The following is an 18,683-nucleotide window of genomic DNA, read 5'->3' as shown; positions in this document are numbered from 1 at the left end:
TATTATTTATTTGATATATTTTTAAATTGTGATTACTTACAAAATTTAAAGTTTATGAGCGAATTTCTACTGTCAAAGTATTTATTAGATAGTCATATAAAGAAAAAATATCTTTGTAGAAGTAATAAATTCCAGTTTTACTAATATAGTGTAACTAGGTAGTGTAGGTATATAAGTCGTGTAAAGGCGCTCTCACAGCTAGTAGGCAGCATATAAATTTGAATTTACTGTCTCTTTCACTCTAATTGATTTTCTCTCTTACTCCAATTACTGCCTGCGCAGGCAGGCAGAGCTGTGAGAGCTCCATAAGTAATTTTGTAATTTTAAATTATTTTTCCATGCAAGCACCCCTGTCCGTTTTTCCCAGAAAGTAGTGTTACGAGCCGCGTTACCTTTAATAACGTAACTCTAATAGTTCGCGATGATTCGCCGGATTCTACCTTGATTAAATCCTTAAAGAAGGAAGCGGGAATATTTAAATTAAAAGACGTTTAATTCCGTTTAACGGAAGGAGGAAAGCCCACTCGAGAAATTAGTTTTTCTTGAGTGAGTAAAACCCCCCTTTATTGTTTATTAAAATATTCGTTAAATACAAACTGGCTAAGGAGTTTAGAAAACAACCTTTCAAGTCAGAGAGTAACTTAGAACTAACTATAACTATTCATTCCGCGGAGAGGTTCTCCGCTAAAGTCCATTTTTGTGGAAATGCGCATGCGTTATTCTACGCGCATTTCCTTGGCTGTAGCATACAGCATCGTTGCACCAACACTTTTCTGCACTACATTGAAACTATACTCACACACACATTCAAGAGAGATCATCTCTATACTCATGCAATATACTCTACATTCAAATAATATAATATTATTAATCATCTATAAAATGTTATGTACTATTTACTTAAATTGAATATTTCATACGACACTCACACAATATAGTAATTACATTAATAATATACATATAGATGAAATGTATTTAATTACATAAACGTCAACGTAGTTTTAGATTATCCAAATAATACATTCGCACTAAATGATTATTCGAAATAATAATAATAATAATAATTATTATTATCATTATTATTATATTAACAATTCTATTTGTACTATTTATTATTAAATATTTTAGATCCTTATTCAACTAGACTTTTGTGACTCATCTCTTTTACTTAGTCCATTGCAATCCTGCGGTCCCAAGCATGTTGAACACATGTTCTATTGTCCTATGGAAAAGGGCACTTGAGATGTTTTATTTTTTGTATAACTGTTGACGGTTTGGTTTTATGACTTTAAGAAATTCGAGATTACTTTTTCCAACTTTTACTTGATTTACGACATTTCTAAGAAATGTCTTCGTAGCTAATATAAAAACTAAAAGTTTGGAATTTATTAAACCGTGACAATATTCTATTGACAAACATACAAAAGATTTCCTGTTTGTGTCTCAGAGATTTTTGCCTCAAACCGTGGGAAGAATATTTAAAAATTATAAATTAATTAATAATTCAATTCTAGCGCGTTTATTTCGATAGTTGATATATCGAAATTATTCGAGCGAGATAATAGTCGCTCGTTACAGTAGTCAGCTTAGTGGTTTGCACTTTAATGTGCAAAAAAGTTCCTCGAGATGGCGCAGTACTCACTACTCGTCAGCAATATTCGTTACCTCATTCATTATTGTATTTGTTGTGTTGAAATCGGTTAGAAATCTCAACTAAATTTTATAAAAAAATGTGAAAGTAAAAAAAGTATTAACATTAAAAACTATTTTAATGTTGTAAAAAGAGCATATTGTTTAAAAAGTGAAAATGTTTTTAATAAGTAGCCGGCAAAGCTTGCCTTAGTTTAAAAATTTTAAAAAAAGTTTAAAACTTTTAAATTTTTATTTAATATTATATTTTTTATTCATTGTATACGTTCATGTTTGTTTTTGTCTTGAGTAAAATTTCATCTCAAATAATAAATAAAAAAAATGGATCAAAGTTAGCCCTCCGTCACACACCTAGGGAGAGATTCCCTCTACGGTTTCAGTATTTTTTAAATAACTTTTGTTTTCCTCATTGCAAAATAAAATCAGTTTCTATACCTTTCGACAATTTACTCCTCAACACATTTCTAAAAAAACATTTAGTTTAAACATAATTAATATTTAATTATGAAGCTTCAAAGCCAGAAGAAACTCGAAAAAGTGAGGTTATGTTAAATAAAAAAATCAAGTTTTAAAAACATTTTTTGTTCCACTGTTGGTTGATGACAAAATTATATTATAAATATAATTAAAATAAATTGTTTAATGATTTTTTTGCTTATTTGTTAATGTTACATTATTTTTACATGTCGAGTGGAATTTCTTTGAAGATGTGCATTCGTGTAATTAATTTTTATTTTTGAGACCGAAAATTAATTTGATTAATTTTATAATTTAGAATAATTTACTACATATTTGTAAGTTTGTGTTAAAACTAAATTTTTGTTGATTCCTTTGTTTATGTTGTAATGTTGCTTATTTTACAATGTGGTGAGCGATATTCCCTCTGAACGTGTGTAAGGTCGGAATATTTTCTCATGTGTGTGACGGAGGGTTAATGCTATTTATATTATCTAAATTTGTTTTCTTTATTTTAAATATACTATTTATCTATGACTTTCCTTTAACTTTTATTATAAATCAGTTTATCTGATAATTTAAACGATTTAAACGAAAGTCATCAGTTTATTGTACAACACATTTATGTACTTTCATACTAATTATTCAATTGTTCTATCATCTTTTATGAGTTAAAAATACAATATTATTTCTTATCGTGTATTTTTAACATCACTAACAACAAGATTTCATTATAAAAACAAATAATTTATTCGTTTCTATGATATTTTTCTATTGCTTTAGTGAATTTTGAGCGAGTGTTGAGAACAGCGCCATCACGTGTTACTTTTTGGCACATGAAAACGCAAACCACTAAGCTGACATATTTTTCCTTCAAAATACATAGGAGTCGGACTGGGGTGATGCAAGTACAAACTTAACCTCACTTTTTATGTTTATTATGGTTTATTCATTTCCGAATCAATTCTTTAGGAAATAAAATTATGAAATTTCAATTGTAACTGATTTACATTATTCATGCAAACATTTATTCTAGATTGATTATATGGTTTGCGACAAATGTGAAAAAAATTAGACAAAGTAAAAACACCAGATCCGCATGGAAAGCAGGAGTTCCAAACAAATGAAAACGGTGGACGTAAAATCGGCGAAAACCTATACTTCGAAATTTACCAATCTTTTAATTATAAAAAGGGAATCTACTGTACAATATTAAAGACAGTCTTCAACGTGAAAATTTGAGAAGAAACTACATAGTAGTAAAATGAATCCTCAGGTAAAAAGAAAATTTTTTAAAATTATATTTTCGAATAGAAATAAATAAAGCATTGATGACATTAAAAAGGCTTAATATTTTAGTTTATAAAATAAATATTCTCTTTTCTTGATAAAAATAATTAAACTTAAGTCTCCAACGTTTTCACGTTGCCGCAAAAAAAAATTTAAGACCAAATAGAACCTGGGAAACCTGGAAATGTCAGGGAATTTTATAAACCTTTTAAAAACCTGAAAAAGTTAAGGAATTTTGATCGAAATCCTAGAAAACTGTTGTTTTCTAAAGTTAATTGTGTCTATTCTTGAAATCTAATTATTAATCCGAATAAATCCGAACTCTATACGGTTTGTGAACAACTAGTAAATCCGGAGTTGGTCCGATGAAGTCCGACATTAATCAGTTAATTTTAACTAGTGAATCTGGAATTTGTCCGAAACAGTCAAAATTTAGTCCAGACAATTTAGTGAATGTGTAGTGAATGTAGTGAATGAAAGCATTAAAGCGTGGATTTTTAGAAGTAATGAAATTTTCAAAATAAGGCTTCAAATTAAAATCTTTGAAAATTTAAACTTTTCATACTTTTAATTAAGAATTTTTTAGAATTAATTTTTTTCAAAAAATTTAATGGAATTTCTATTGAAATTATTTGAAGTTTTTAATTTCTAATATATTTAATTGAAGAATGTCAGAATAATCAAAATTGCGTAGAATTAAATTGTAAACAAAAAAATTTGAAAATTGTCAAAGAACTTTTTCAAAAATTATTAAAAAAATTGACTTAAAGAAGAATTTTAGTTGAAATTTCTAGAAATGAATAATCGTAATGATGAAAATTATTTTTGAAGAAGTTACAGTAACAAAGTAGCAAGTTTTAATTATTATAAAACATGAAGAAAGCGATTACTCCGAGTGATATCTTCATGTTTTATAATAATATTCTTATATGTTATTGAAATTTGAAATTTTTGAAAATCTTAATTTCTATATATATAAAAAAAATAATAATGATTAAATATTTATTTAAAAATGAAATTATTTATGTTCTTGAATTATTTTCGTTTTAAAAACCTGGAAAAATTTCTTAGATTTTTAAAAAAATAAAAAATACGTGTTTCTTTATTTTTTATGTAGAATAACATATTTTAGTGACAGGTAAATCTATAACTTGAAGTTCGTCGACTTGCATCATATGAAATGGATATTCAATCAAGAATAATTTTTTACATGTAAGAGAATTTTAACATTCAATCCAAATACTCTTTATTTTTTGTTGCAGGAGTTTCTACATAATAATCTTCCTCTTCATCATGCTTTGTCGTCTGGAGGTAAAGAAATTGTAAAGGAGCTTTTACAAAAAAATATTAAAATTGATGATCACGATATGACTGGTAAAACCATACTACACTATGCAGTTAAATCGAAAAACCTAATGATTGTTGAGGATGTATTAAAATATAATCCTGACATTAATAATATATTCAATAGCAGTTCACTTATAACTGCATTAAATGGAGATGGAGATGAAAATAAAAAGATTGCTCACGTTCTTGTAGAATATGGTTTTAATGTCCAACCCATAGATGCAAAAGATCCTTACCATTTAGTTTCTGCAGCTGAAAAAGGATGTTTTAAAATTGTCCAAGACTTACTGAAGTATGATATTGATATTAACTATACTGACTTGTATAGAAGAACAACATTGCATTACATAACTATGAAAAACGATTCTGATGATGATAATATTAAAGCAAAAATTGCTTCAATTCTTCTAAGTAAGGGCGCTAATGTGAATTTAAAAGATGTGGATAATAGAACAGCACTTCATTACGCTTCTGAAAGTGGACTTGCAAAGGTAGTTGAGGTTCTATTGAAACCTAATATAATTGTGAATGCTAAGGATAGGAATTCGTACACTGCCTTGCACTTGGCAGTTCAAATCGGTTGTGAAGAGGTTGTAAAAGTATTGTTAGAATTTGGTGCCGAAATGGATTCGAAAACAAATGATGGCTGTACATTACTTCATCTTTCTGCTAAAAAAGGTTATACACAAATTTGTAAAATGCTTTTAATTAAAGGAGCTGACGCGAATGCTAAGGATAGGGAATCAAACACTGCATTGCATTATGCATCTGAAGATGTTGTAAAATTATTGCTAGAATTTGGTGCAAACATTGATTCTAAAAATAATGATGCCATAACAGCACTTCACCTTTGTTCCAAAGCAGGAAACAAGGAAATCTGTAAAATTCTTTTGAATAAAGGAGCTGATGTCAATACAGTAAATAGGTATCAAGAAACCGCTTTGCATATTGCAGTTCAAAATGGTCATGAAGAGATTGTTCAACTATTGCTAGAATTTAGGGCCAAGGTTGATCTTAAAAATAATGCTGACAACACACCATTTCATCTTTCTGCTGAAAGAGGAAATATGAAAATCTGTGAAATGCTTTTGAATAATGGAGCAAATGTAAATGCTAAAAAAAGGAATTCAGAAACCTCATTGCACATGGCTTCTCAAAATGCTTCTAAAGAGTTTGTAAGAATGCTGCTGGAATTTGGTGCTACAGTCGATTCTAAATCTGGTGATGGACGTACAGCACTTCATTTTTCTGCTGAAAGAGGAAGAAAAGAAATCTGTGAAATACTTTTAAATAGAGGAGCAAATGTGAATGCTAAGGAAAAGAATTCAAGAACCGCTTTCCACATTGCAATTGAGTATCAAAGAGTAGAGGTTGTAAAAGTATTGCTAAAATTTGGTGCTAAAATTCATTTTAAAATACCCGGTCGAGGAATAACACCACTTTATTATTCTGCTAGCAGAGGACATGAAGAAATGTGCAAAATCCTCTTGAATAACGGAGCTGATGTAAATGTTAAACAAAAGCATTTATCAGACACAGCATTGCACATTGCATCAAGAAATGGCCATCAAGAGGTTGTAAAATTATTGCTAGATTTTGGCGCCAAAGTTCATTTTAAAACTATTTATGGCAAGACCCCACTTCATCTTTCTGCTGGAACAGAAAAAAAAGAAATCTGTCAAATGCTTTTGAATAGAGGAGCTCATGTAAATGAAACGGATAAGAATTCATACACCGCATTGCATTTTGCAACTGAATCTGGTCATCAAGAAGTTGTAAAATTATTGCTAGATTTTGGCGCCAAAGTTCATTCTAAAACTATTTATGGCAAGACCCCACTTCATCTTTCTGCTGTAACAAAAGAAAAAGAAATCTGTAAAATTCTTTTGAATAGAGGAGCTAATATAAATGCTAAGGAAAAGAATTCATACACCGCATTGCATATTGCAACTAAATGTGGCCATCAAGAGGTTATAGAAACATTACTAGATTTTGGCGCCAAAGTTAATTTTAAAACTGTTGATGGCGAGACACCGCTTCATCTTTCTGCTGAAACAAATAGAAAGGAAATCTGTAAAATACTTTTGAATAGAGGCGCTGATATAAATACTAAAGATAAGAATTCAAACACCGCATTGCATATTGCAACTAAACATGGTCATCAAGACGTCGTAAAAACATTGATAGAATTTGGTGCCGAAATTGAATGTACAAATATTAATGGCGACACACCACTTCATTTTTCTGCTCAAAATAAAAATATAAAAATTTGTAAAACACTTTTGAAAAAAGGAGCTAACGTAAATGTAATAAATAATTATGGAGGTACTGCCTTGCTCTATGCAATTCAACATCGTCATAAAGAGTTAGTAAAAATATTACTTGAATTTGGAGCCGAAGTTAATTCTAATTATGTACCTAGCACATTTCGTAAAGTTATTGATTGCCACTTATTTACAAGAAAAACAGCAAATTTATTTGTAAGCAAAAACAATCTACTATTTTTGAGTAACAGTCTAATTGGAAGTGGTTTTCAGCAAGAATGTGAGGAAGAAATATTTCGCTTGAAGCATGAAAAGATTAAGAATACTAACATTTCATTCTTTGACATATTGGCTAAAGATAGCTTATAAGCAATGTACATGAAAAATGAGAATATAGTGCAAACTCTAAAATCATTGGATTACGAAACAAAGTTTCCAATTTACAGCAACATAATAATATGTAATTTCATAAAGGGTATGAAAAGAAGAGATTTACTAGACCAATGTTATAAAATTTTTCCTGTTTTATACAACAATTTCACCGAGTCACTACAATGCTATAGTGAAATAATACTTAGTTATTTAAATGACAAGGACTTGAGTATTTTAATTAAAGCTTGTCAGCCTATTGACATAAGTAAACTTAGGTTGCGGAAGAATTTTAGATAGGCGGATCTGTTTTTTTATAATATAGAAAATTACTACGCAAATGATTCTTCGAAATTATTTTTTCTCTATTTATATGAATTTTTCTGTTCTTTAAAAATTGGTACACTTTTTTTTGTGAAATTAATGTTAATTAACCAATTTAAAAATATAGTAAAAAATAAATGAACAACTAAATCAATTAAAAAATTGATAATGAAGTTAATGGAAGTTCTTTATTCCTGAAGAATAGGAAATAATATTTAATTTTGGTATTTTTATACTTATTAACTCTAATTTTTATATACTAATTATTTAATCAGAATTAATAGTAAGTGAATATATTCATATTGTATTTGGAATAAAAAATTATCTTATTCAAATTTATTGGGAAAGACTCTTTACAAATTTCTATCCTATAAATAATTCTTATCCTTCGTAAACTGCTCTCCTCTTTTTAATTTAAATAACCAACATTTTACTGTTCTCCTTTCACAATTTTCGATTGAAGAATATTCTAAATTTTCAAATAATTTTCTGAAAAATTATGGAAAAATGGGAAATATGGTATAAAATTTTATAATTTAATTTCTTCTTTAAATACAAGATAAATATTTGATATTGATTTAGTAATAATAACAATTGTAAAATTATTTAATTAATTTTTTTAGTTTTCAATCACATTTAAAATTTTTTTAAATTAAGGAAAGAACTTTTTCTAATGTTTAAAACTTTTTTCTAATTTTGTTTTTTGAAAAAAAATTAGTAAATCAATGAAATTTGGTGAAAACAAAATTTAAAGCGCCCTGAATGTAAATTCCACATCAAATTTAAAGTATTTGCAAATTTAGCAAAAAAATTCTAAAATCTTAAAATTCACGTAACTCCGTCAATTTGAATTAAATTTTTTTTTCAAAAGGAAGTTATGAGTAATTCTTTACATAAATATACAAAAAACGTTTTTTTGACACTAAAATTAAATTTTGAGGGTGTTTGGGAAATTTCTCATATACTATTGTTCATAGTTTTACCGCATAGACCTACAACTTGTACTAGGTCTTTATCTAAGTGCAGGCAACTTTTTTTTGTTACACAGTGTAATTATTTGAATAGTTAATATACTAAATACTTTAACACAATATTTTAAAATTTCTAGAGGAAATTAAAAAGTCAATTTCAATATTTATATTTTGTTTCAATTTATTTATTTTTTTGCACAAGATTAATGTATTCTTAATATTGTATAATATTAATTTATTCATAATTCTAGACAATTATTTATTTGAATAATACATTCAAATAATAATTATACATTTTAATTAATACGACTGTAATAACTAATACTTGTATGACCTTACATTACAGGAATTCGAAACATTTATTTATAATTTAAAATATAACGAACTAAAAAATTTTAATCAATTGTTATCCAACAGATTTTCATAAAATATGACACTATACTTTACAACTAAAAAAATAAAATCTTAAAGTGAGAAGGAAATTCTGCTTATCAATTACTTTTACATTTATGATTGTGCACCAGTTTATCCATTCCATTTTTTCCAATAACCTTTTTTTCCACTAATTTTTTTTCCAATAACCTTTTTTTCCAATCACAATTTTTTTACTAATTATTTTTTACATTTTTCAAATTGTTGAATGGTTAACTAAAGTCAACTTCAATTTGTTATTCAATTTGTTTAATGTCAAAAAAATACGAATATAATATAGGTAGTGAGTCAGTTTTTCCACTCTATTCTCTCCAATTCATTTTTTCCACTAATCAATTCCTCCACTACTATTTTCTCCACTACATTTTTTCCAATCCATTATTATTCCACTACCAATTTTTTTTCCAAAAAGTAATTAAATAATGTAACAATTTTTCAAAATTTTATATTATGTCCGATGGCTCGAAGATACTCCTCAATTCGCGGCACATTCCAGATATTTTCGGCACTTCCAAAAAATTCTACCTTTTTTTTCTTCACTTTTAGTTAAAAGAAATCCATCTATGTGTAGAAAAGGATTTTTTGTTCCGCTGTCTGTACACAAAATCCACAACCATTTTACTCAAAATTTAGAATTTTTAAAAAGATCTAAAGATAGTAGATACTGCACGATTTTGACATTAAACAAATTGAATAACAAATTGAAGTTGACTTTAGTTTACCATTCAACAATTTGAAAAATGTAAAAAATAATTAGTAAAAAAATCGTGATTGGAAAAAAGAATTAGTGGAAAAAAAGGTTATTGGAAAAAATGGAATGGATAAACTGGTGTACAATATATTTTTCTTTATATTTTATTTAATATAGCAATCGATTTTTTGTAAACTTAAAATGCCTTATCATGTTCGTAGATATGATGACTGCGTATTGCAAAAAAAAATGTTTTCCATAAAATTATATCTGAAATTAACAACAGAGGCGTTAATCGGATTAATCATCAGGATACCCTGGTTAAAAAACCGGACAGATTTCGGACTAATTCGAAATTTGTCCGAAACAATGCGGTTTATGGTCAGGTTTTTGTCACCCGAAATTAATCCGAATAAATCCGAACTCTATACGGTTTGTGAACAACTAGTAAATCCGGAGTTGGTCCGATGAAGTCCGACATTAATCAGTTAATTTTAACCCTTTAACGACGAGATGTGCTACTTTTCAACATGAAATTCAATCTCTTACAATTAGTAGAAAAAAGCCATAAAAGTTTTTAAAAGTCCATACCCTACTATTTTTGGGGTCGCTCTTTCGAATGGTGTGGTCAAAATTTTCAAAAAATGATATTTAACCCTTCTTTTTTCAAAAATACTAAAAAAAAGTCAAGTTTTTTTAATGTAATTTTTTTCAAAAGAATTTTTTTCTGTGTCATGACGCTTTTCAAATAGAACAAAAAGTATCAAAAACGTGTTCCCGATAGTTGTACTTGAAAAATATTCATTTCTAAATTTTATTTTTTTCGATTTTGAATTTAAAATGGCGCTTGAAGGACAAAATTTTTTTCTTATTTTACGTAAGATGACAAACTTTTTCAAAATAGCTCAAATCTGATTGAAATTTGTTACTCAGGGGTTTTCGTGGTCGCTGATTACGAATTTGAAGTCTGATTTCAAAAATTCAAAATGGCGGATCCAATATGGCGGATGACTTTTTAAAAAATTGATCGGATTCGCTTGAAACTCGTTACTCAGGGGTTTTCGTGGTCGCTGATTACGAATTTGAAGTCTGATTTCAAAAATTCAAAATGGCGGATCTAATATGGCGGACGAAATACAAAAATTGTTCAGATTTGCTTGAATCTTGTTACTCGGGGATTTTTGGGGTAGCTGATTACGAATTTGATATCAGATTGTCAAAATTCAAAATGGCGGATCCAATATGACAGATGACTTTTTTAAGATCTTAAAAAAGTCATCTGTCATATTGGATCCGCCATTTTGAATTTTTAAAAACTAACATCGGATTTGTAATCAGCGACCCCGAAAACCCCCGAGTAACGAGTTTCAAGCGAATCCGATCAATTTTTTAAAAAGTCATCCGCCATATTGGATCCGCCATTTTGAATTTTTGAAATCAGACTTCAAATTCGTAATCAGCGACCACGAAAACCTCTGAGTAACAAATTTCAATCAGATTTGAGCAATTTTGAAAAAGTTTGTCATCTTACGTAAAATAAGAAAAAAATTTTGTCCTTTAAGCGCCATTTTAAATTCAAAATCGAAAAAAATAAAATTTAGAAATGAATATTTTTCAAGTACAACTATCGGGAACACGTTTTTGATACTTTTTGTTCTATTTGAAAAGCGTTATGACACAGAAAAAAATTCTTTTGAAAAAAATTACATTAAAAAAACTTGACTTTTTTTAGTATTTTTGAAAAAAGAAGGGTTAAATATCATTTTTTGAAAATTTTGATCACACCATTCGAAAGAGCGACCCCAAAAATAGTAGGGTATGGACTTTTAAAAACTTTTATGGCTTTTTTCTACTAATTGTAAGAGATTGAATTTCATGTTGAAAAGTAGCACATCTCGTCGTTAAAGGGTTAACTAGTGAATCTGGAATTTGTCCGAAACAGTCAAAATTTAGTCCAGACAATTTAGTGAATGTTAATAAAAAAATAATTATACAAGTTACACATATTAATTATTATTACTTTATGGCAACATTCAATAACATATTTTTCGATTTACCTATCGCAATTTTATTTACATTCACTTAAAATTTCTAACGCTTGGGGATTCGAACCTACACCTATCTAACATTATAACGCACAGAAATCGAATACACTAACCACTATACCACGCTCGCATGGAAGTTCAAATTCATAATAGAATTTATCAAGTGCCACGAAAAGAAATGACAAGGAACTAACACATCAGTGTTAATTTTAATATTGAAACAAGATAACTAATAATACTAGTAAATTTGTAAAATCAAATTGACTGCAAAAGTAAATATTTTATTTACCATAAGTAAATACCCTGAATAAAAAGTCGGACCGATTTCGGACTAATCCGGAATTTGTCCGCAACAGTACGATTTATTGTAGTGTTTTTCACCCTGAATTAAGTTTGAAATCAATACCATTTTTTATAACTATTGAATCCGTAATTAGTCCTATTTAGCCCGAAGTTAGTCAGATTATATGCAACTAGTAAATGCAGAAGTAATCCGGTTGGTTTAACCAGTGAATCCGCAGCTAATCCGAAACAGTCTGCTCATGGATAGGTTTTTGTCGCTCGGAATTTGTCCGGATAGATTCAAACCAAATGCGGTTTGTGTATAACCAGTGAATCCGGAATTATTCGGATCTAATCCGAAGTTAGTCTGATAATACGCAACTTGCAAATAGTCCGATTAAGTCCGGAATTAATCTGGTTTTGGTCAGGTATTTGTCATACGAAATTATAGTTATAGTTTGAATTTGGATTAAATATGGATTGTTTTGGACTGTCTGTGGATTGTATATATATATTTACAAATTCCATATTATTATAAGACTTCTTTTCGGACTAGGGTGTTTTGATTGGATATTATTCGGATTGCCGCTGACTATTACCGGATTCTTTGTATACATATTTCGGATTATGCCTTTCAATTGGATTAAATCTCAATCGTTGCAGACAATTTCCGAATTCGTTGCATACAGTTTTCGTACTTGTTTCGGAATAGGATTTTGCAACACTTAATTTCAAATTGTTGCGGACTAATATCGGATTTCTTGCTTACAGAGTTCGGATTGCTTCGGACATTTTACGGATTAAGTTTTTTTAACTATATTAAATTCGGATTATTGCGGACTGATTCCGTATTCTTTACATATTGATTTCTGATAATTCCGTACTTATTTTAGAAGAATTCTTCACCGGTCATAAATTCGGATTGTTGCGGACTAATTACAGACTCAATTCGTAGAAATTTAGGATTACATCGGAGTGTTTTCGGATTCAGGTTTTCGTTCCGATTAATATCAGACTAGCGCGGATCATTTTCGGACCTTTTTCGTACAATTTTCGGACTAATCCGTAATATTCTGTCCGTATTTAATATCCGAAATTAGTCCGAAATTTTTACCAGGGTACTTATAATATATCTCTTTCTATATTAAAAATATTGAATATTATTATTCAACAGGCCATAGGAATAACCAGCAACCAAAGGACAAAATTAAATTCTTTTCTATAAAAAGCAAATAAGTCCGTTTTTTTATATTTTGGAGAAATCTTCTGAAACCTTATAGCTTTCAAAAAATATTGATTTAATACTGGTTTTTAAGTTTTAAATATTTTTTTAAGTGTTGAAGGAATGAAAATAGTTATAGTAGTCATGGGACAGGACAATAAACCTAACTTTTGAAGTTACAATTTATAAAAATTACATTAAATGATTAAAATATACAATTGTTTCTTGTGGGGAAGTGAATACATTTGGAGAATCACCCAAATATAAAAGAGGAAAATTCTCTCCATTAGATATGAATACTTTAATGGCTATATTCATCGGGAAAAAATACTGCAAAAGAAGATGAATTCTCGACAATAATTGAGAACTTTTTTCCAGAGGGCGAAGAAAATTTTGATAGCAGTTTGTCAGAAAGCTATATAATAGGAAAAGCTTCATGTAAGTCATGAGTAGAACTAGGAGTGAGACAGGCTTATGCAGATCGCATGTTTCTCTATGAATGACCTGAAGCTTTTCTTACTGTATATCAATTGATATTAAAATTATTTTTGATTTATAAACTCTCGAAAAGCTGACAAGCAACCTTAAAAATTTTTACATCTTTGTTGCTTAGGTAACTGAATATTTCTTCAACACATAATTCTGGTAACTTGGAAAAGTTCTTAAGAAGAGGGAGAATTTCATTGCATTCTTTAAGTAATTCTATTCTTTCCACACCTTTTATAACATTACATCGTATCATATCTGCGTACATTGGAAATTCTCTTTTATAGTCCTCTGACTTTAAAACCTGAACTATATTTTCATTCCTCATATATTTTGCTAATGAACTTACATCTCTTGTCAAAATATCGTAGAAGGTTACATTAGGATTACTAATCTTCTTACGCATCATGCGTGTTATTTCATTTTCACAATTATATTGAAGATATTTTTTATTCCATGCACTGAATGATTTTAAATTTTTTTCACTTACGTACAAATTTGCCATTTTTCTTTTAATTATATGGAGTTTAAGGACATTAGTAATCGAAGTTGCATATTCAGCAATATAGAAGGAATATCTAGTATGACCCATGGGACTAAGCCTTATACCATAATCAAGAGGTGTAAGATTATTCATGCATGTAATATTAATATCAGAGCCATACTTCAGAAGAGTTTCAACAGAAGTTAAACGTCGTTGTTGAACAGCAATAATAAGTGCTGTTCTGCCTTTGTCATCTCTAAAGTTAATGTCAGCACCAAATTGAAGGAGAAACTCGATAATTTCTGGGTGGTCTCTTTCAGCAGCCAAATGCAGTGGTGTAATGCCTCCGTTCATTACAGAATTAACCTTGGCACCACATTCCAGTAGTATTTTTACTATCTCTTTATGACCCTCACGAGCTGAAATGTGTAGAAGAGAACATAAATCTTCTTGTGCAGTGTTTACATCAACTCCTTTACTCAATAGAATTTTAGCCATTTCTACATTTCCCCTTTGAACAAGCAGGTGAAATGGTTTGATATCAGCTTTCATTATAGAATCAATTTTGGCACCACCTTCTGCTAATATTTTTACAATCTCCGTCTGTCCCTGACCAGATGCAATATGTAGTGCAGTTCTTAAATCCACTTGTTTAGCGTTTACATCAGCTCCTTTACTCACGAGAATCCTGGTTATTTCTTCATTTCTTTTCTGGACAGAAATATGAAGTGCTGTTACGTTGCCCATCATTTTGGAATTAATGTTGGCCCCATATTCTAACAAGAGTTTTAAAATCTCTTCATTACCCACTTCGGTAGCAATGTGCAGTGCAGTTCTTGAATTCACTTGCTTAGCGTTTACATCAGCTCCTTTATTTAACAGAATCCTGGTAATTTCCCTATTGCTTCTCAGAACAGAAACATGAAGTGGTGTGATGCCACCTCTCATTGTGGAATCAATGTCGGCCCCGTGTTCTAACAATATTTTAATAATCTCTGTATTAGCCTCTCCAGATGCAATATGTAGTGGAGTTTTTAAATCATCTTGCATAGCGTTTATATCAGCTCCTTTATTTAAAAGAATCTTGATGATTTCTTCATTTCCTTTTTTGACAGAAATATGAAGTGGTGTGATGTCACCTCTCATTGTAGAATCAATTTCAGCACCGTATTCTAACAATATTTTACAAATTTCTTTATGACCCTCTTCAGACGCAATATGTAGAGCACTCTTTAAATCATCATGCTTAGCATTTATATCGGCTCCTTTAAGCAACAGCATTTCGCAGATTTCAACATTTCCTCTTTGAGCTGAAAGATGAAGTGGTGTGATGCCATTTTTTAATCTTGAATTAACGTTTCCATTATATTCTAAAATTGCTTCAACAACTTTTGCAAGTCCATAATGAGAAGCAGCATGAAGTACTGTTACTCCATTTTTGGTTTCGGAGTTTACATTCGCACCTTTACTTAGAAGAAATTTAGCAATTTCCCCACTAATTGAATCAAAATTAGAATCATAATCTTTACTCGAATCATCAAAGGAACAATTGGAATTATTTTTTCTTAAGGCAGTAAAATGTAGGGCTGTTAGTCCATGCTGATAAGTGGCGTTAATGTTAACACCGAATTGCAGAAGAGTTTTAATTATTTCTATGCATTCTTTTTGAACAGCAATACTTAATAGTATAGAGTAATCTTTTACATTAGCCCCGTTACTTAGTAGTAACATGATAAATTTTACATCCGCATTCTCAATCGCATAAAATATTGGAGTATTTCCTTTGTAATCGTGAGCATTTACATTCGCTTTATAGCTAATCAACAATTTTGCTATTTCTTCTTGTTTGTGTTTAGCTGCAGTATGTAAAGGTGAAAAGTCTTCTTTGCATTCTGAATGGCGTAACATATTTACATTAGCGCCGTGCTTCAACTGATCTTCGACAATATTCAAATATCCTTTCTCAACAGCAGTGTGTAATAATTTAGAATTATTCACGTTCCTGGGTCCAACACGAAAACCATATTCAAAAAGAACTTGTACAATCTTCTTGTGTTCTTCTTTATCCCCATAAACTGATATTAGAAGACAACTACTATTAATTTCATTATTAATATCAGGATTATACTTTAAAATTTCCTCAATAATATCTAAATATCCTTTTTCAACAGCAAGATGCAGAGAGGTTTTGCCATTCTTATCCTGTCCATCAACTTCAACTCCTTTTTCCAAGAGTAGTTTTAACAATTTTTTATTGTTCGTTTTAACAGCATGATGCAGTGAATTTTTATTGACACCAACATACGCATCTTTATATGGATCCATCTAAAATAATACAGAAAATTAATAAAAAAACAGGATTCAAATTAAAATTCTTTGTTTACTTTTTAAGGGGGAACCTCATCATTTAGACGGTCGAAAATGCGTCATTTTTGGGATTTTTTTCTCAGGTAAAATAACTTCAAACGTTTTGTAATTTATAGGGTACATTAATACATGTCTTGACAGTCTAAAAAAATTTTTGGATAAAAAACAAAACATTTTTAGTATGGAAATATACACCGCGTCCATGGCACCTCATTTTATCTGCGTACATGCACTCTGAATTTTTTTCTAAAACAAATAAGAAACCAAATTTTTTTTTAAACTTTAGGATAATACCTTCGATGTGACATTTCGATTTTAAAAAAAATTTTGAGAATTGATTTATTTACCCACTTTTACGTTAAAAGTAATTTTTCGTGCATAAAAATTAACTTTAAAATTAAAAAAAAAAATATGAAAAAAATTTTTTTTTAAGAAACACTAAATGTCACATTGAAGATTATTTAATTATGATTTAATTATCATAAAGCCCGATTAATTCAATAGGGCGTTCTCAATCCTGTACACGAAATTAAAAAATGGTGTTTCGAGAAAAATGCGTTTGAAGTTTTTTTTTTAAAAAGTGACGCAAAGGTCAAACAAATGAAAGCAGGGTTGACACATAGAAATTACAAATTATACTGAAAGTGGTACCTTGAATGAAAGAAGAAGGCAGATGGAATGCCAAAACAGAAAAAACTCCGGACTCTGGTAAACATTTCACCAGACGACGCATGAAAAAAATAAATGAATAAAAATTTGGTAACTTCTTCAATAATACAGAAATCGACTTAAAATTTGAAAGGTATATTGTTGAATAGTTGTAGAATCGATTAAAATTATTTCCAGAAAATCGATTTTTTTGACGCAATAAATGAGGTTCCCCCTTACGTTGTCCGGATTGTTTATGCTCACCTCTAGAAATTGACTTTTTTCAAAAAACACTGCCAAATCTACAAAAATTATTTTTAAAATATCTTTTGTACTCTAAAACTACATCTATCACAAATTCAGAAAAACTTAGAATTTTTCTTTGAAATTAAATCGTATATCCGCAATCTTGTCCATTGATTTAACCTGCAAAAAACGAAACCAACAAAATTTTTTTAAATTTCAATTTTTTTTCAAGCAGAAATATATTTTTGTACATTTTAAAACTTTTAATAACAAATAAACCAAAATGATTGAAAAGTAGCCTATTTTTAAGCTTAATACAAGATTAAGTTAATTTTATAGGACTTAAAATAATACTATCAAGGCTGGAATTTAGTCGAAAATGTTTTTATTGTAATCTTATTTTTTTTTAAGTATAAATTTTCTTTTAAAGAAATATGCATATCTTCAAAAAGGCGTGATTGTTTAAAAATATGATGGGTGACGTTGAAAAGAATAATTTTTTTTTAAAGAAAATAAGCCATATTATATTTATTTATTTATTACATTTGTTGAATTGAAAATTTTAAATCGAATCATTTTTAAAAAATTCTATAAAAGCGATATGACAAAAAATTTGGATTGTACAAACATACGCTACCGGCGGAAATTGTGCGCCCGCTAAGTAGAGCTATTAAAAAACACAAACGCACAAAAACAGCGATAACTTTGTCAATGCTTTTTTTAAATTGCATTGAAAAGCTTATTAAATTTCCAATGAAAAGACACTATTTTCAGTTGTATTGCATAAATAGAAAGCAAGATATCATATTATAAACACAAAAAAATAATTCTATTTTTTTGGAATTTCTTACCCTGACTTTGACTCTTGGAAACCTTTACAGATATAAAGTTAACTTCTGCGATCAAAAGAGTTGCATACAGTTTAAACTAAAATAAAAATTTATCTTTTAATTTAATTTTAATCAATTTTTAATTATTTCTTGCATTTTGCGATCGATAAAGCAGACAAAGCACAATGATCTATAATCGAAATTGTAAGAATGAATAAGAGAAGGATGATATACATATGTATGCCTATCTTTATCTTTCTCATTCTTAAGGCCTAAGCA

General features: G+C 29.1%; 2 protein-coding genes across 3 annotated transcripts; one reads left to right on the top strand and one right to left on the bottom strand.

The window, feature by feature from the left end:
* Positions 1-1,587: 1,587 nt before the first annotated feature.
* LOC122502963 (ankyrin-3-like) lies at positions 1,588-8,024 on the top strand. The gene is made up of 4 exons (XM_043613324.1): positions 1,588-1,801; positions 2,890-3,014; positions 3,143-3,382; positions 4,659-8,024. The coding sequence occupies exons 3-4, from the start codon at positions 3,371-3,373 to the stop codon at positions 7,374-7,376; spliced, it is 2,730 nt and encodes a 909-aa protein (XP_043469259.1). The 5' UTR covers positions 1,588-1,801; positions 2,890-3,014; positions 3,143-3,370; the 3' UTR covers positions 7,377-8,024.
* A 4,050-nt stretch (positions 8,025-12,074) lies between these two features.
* Positions 12,075-18,583, bottom strand: LOC122502967 (ankyrin-1-like). Of its 2 annotated transcripts, XM_043613331.1 has the most exons (3): positions 18,426-18,583; positions 17,593-17,754; positions 12,075-16,638 (listed from the first exon to the last, which is right to left on the bottom strand). In XM_043613331.1, the coding sequence occupies exon 3, from the start codon at positions 16,636-16,638 to the stop codon at positions 13,897-13,899; it is 2,742 nt and encodes a 913-aa protein (XP_043469266.1). In that variant the 5' UTR covers positions 17,593-17,754; positions 18,426-18,583; the 3' UTR covers positions 12,075-13,896. The 2 variants fall into 2 exon arrangements, with proteins under 2 accessions (XP_043469266.1, XP_043469267.1); XM_043613332.1 differs by lacking the exons at positions 17,593-17,754; positions 18,426-18,583 and adding an exon at positions 17,332-17,440.
* Positions 18,584-18,683: the final 100 nt, after the last annotated feature.

The sequence above is a fragment of the Leptopilina heterotoma genome, unplaced genomic scaffold, assembly GCF_015476425.1.
Source record: "Leptopilina heterotoma isolate Lh14 unplaced genomic scaffold, ASM1547642v1 Lhet_24, whole genome shotgun sequence".
NCBI lineage: Eukaryota > Metazoa > Arthropoda > Insecta > Hymenoptera > Figitidae > Leptopilina > Leptopilina heterotoma.
This window is presented reverse-complemented; position numbering and strand designations above follow the sequence as displayed.

Bases quoted from the DNA above. Each gene is read 5' to 3' on its own strand.
- LOC122502967 (XM_043613331.1), bottom strand. From the start codon at position 16,638: ATGGATCCATATAAAGATGCGTATGTTGGTGTCAATAAAAATTCACTG.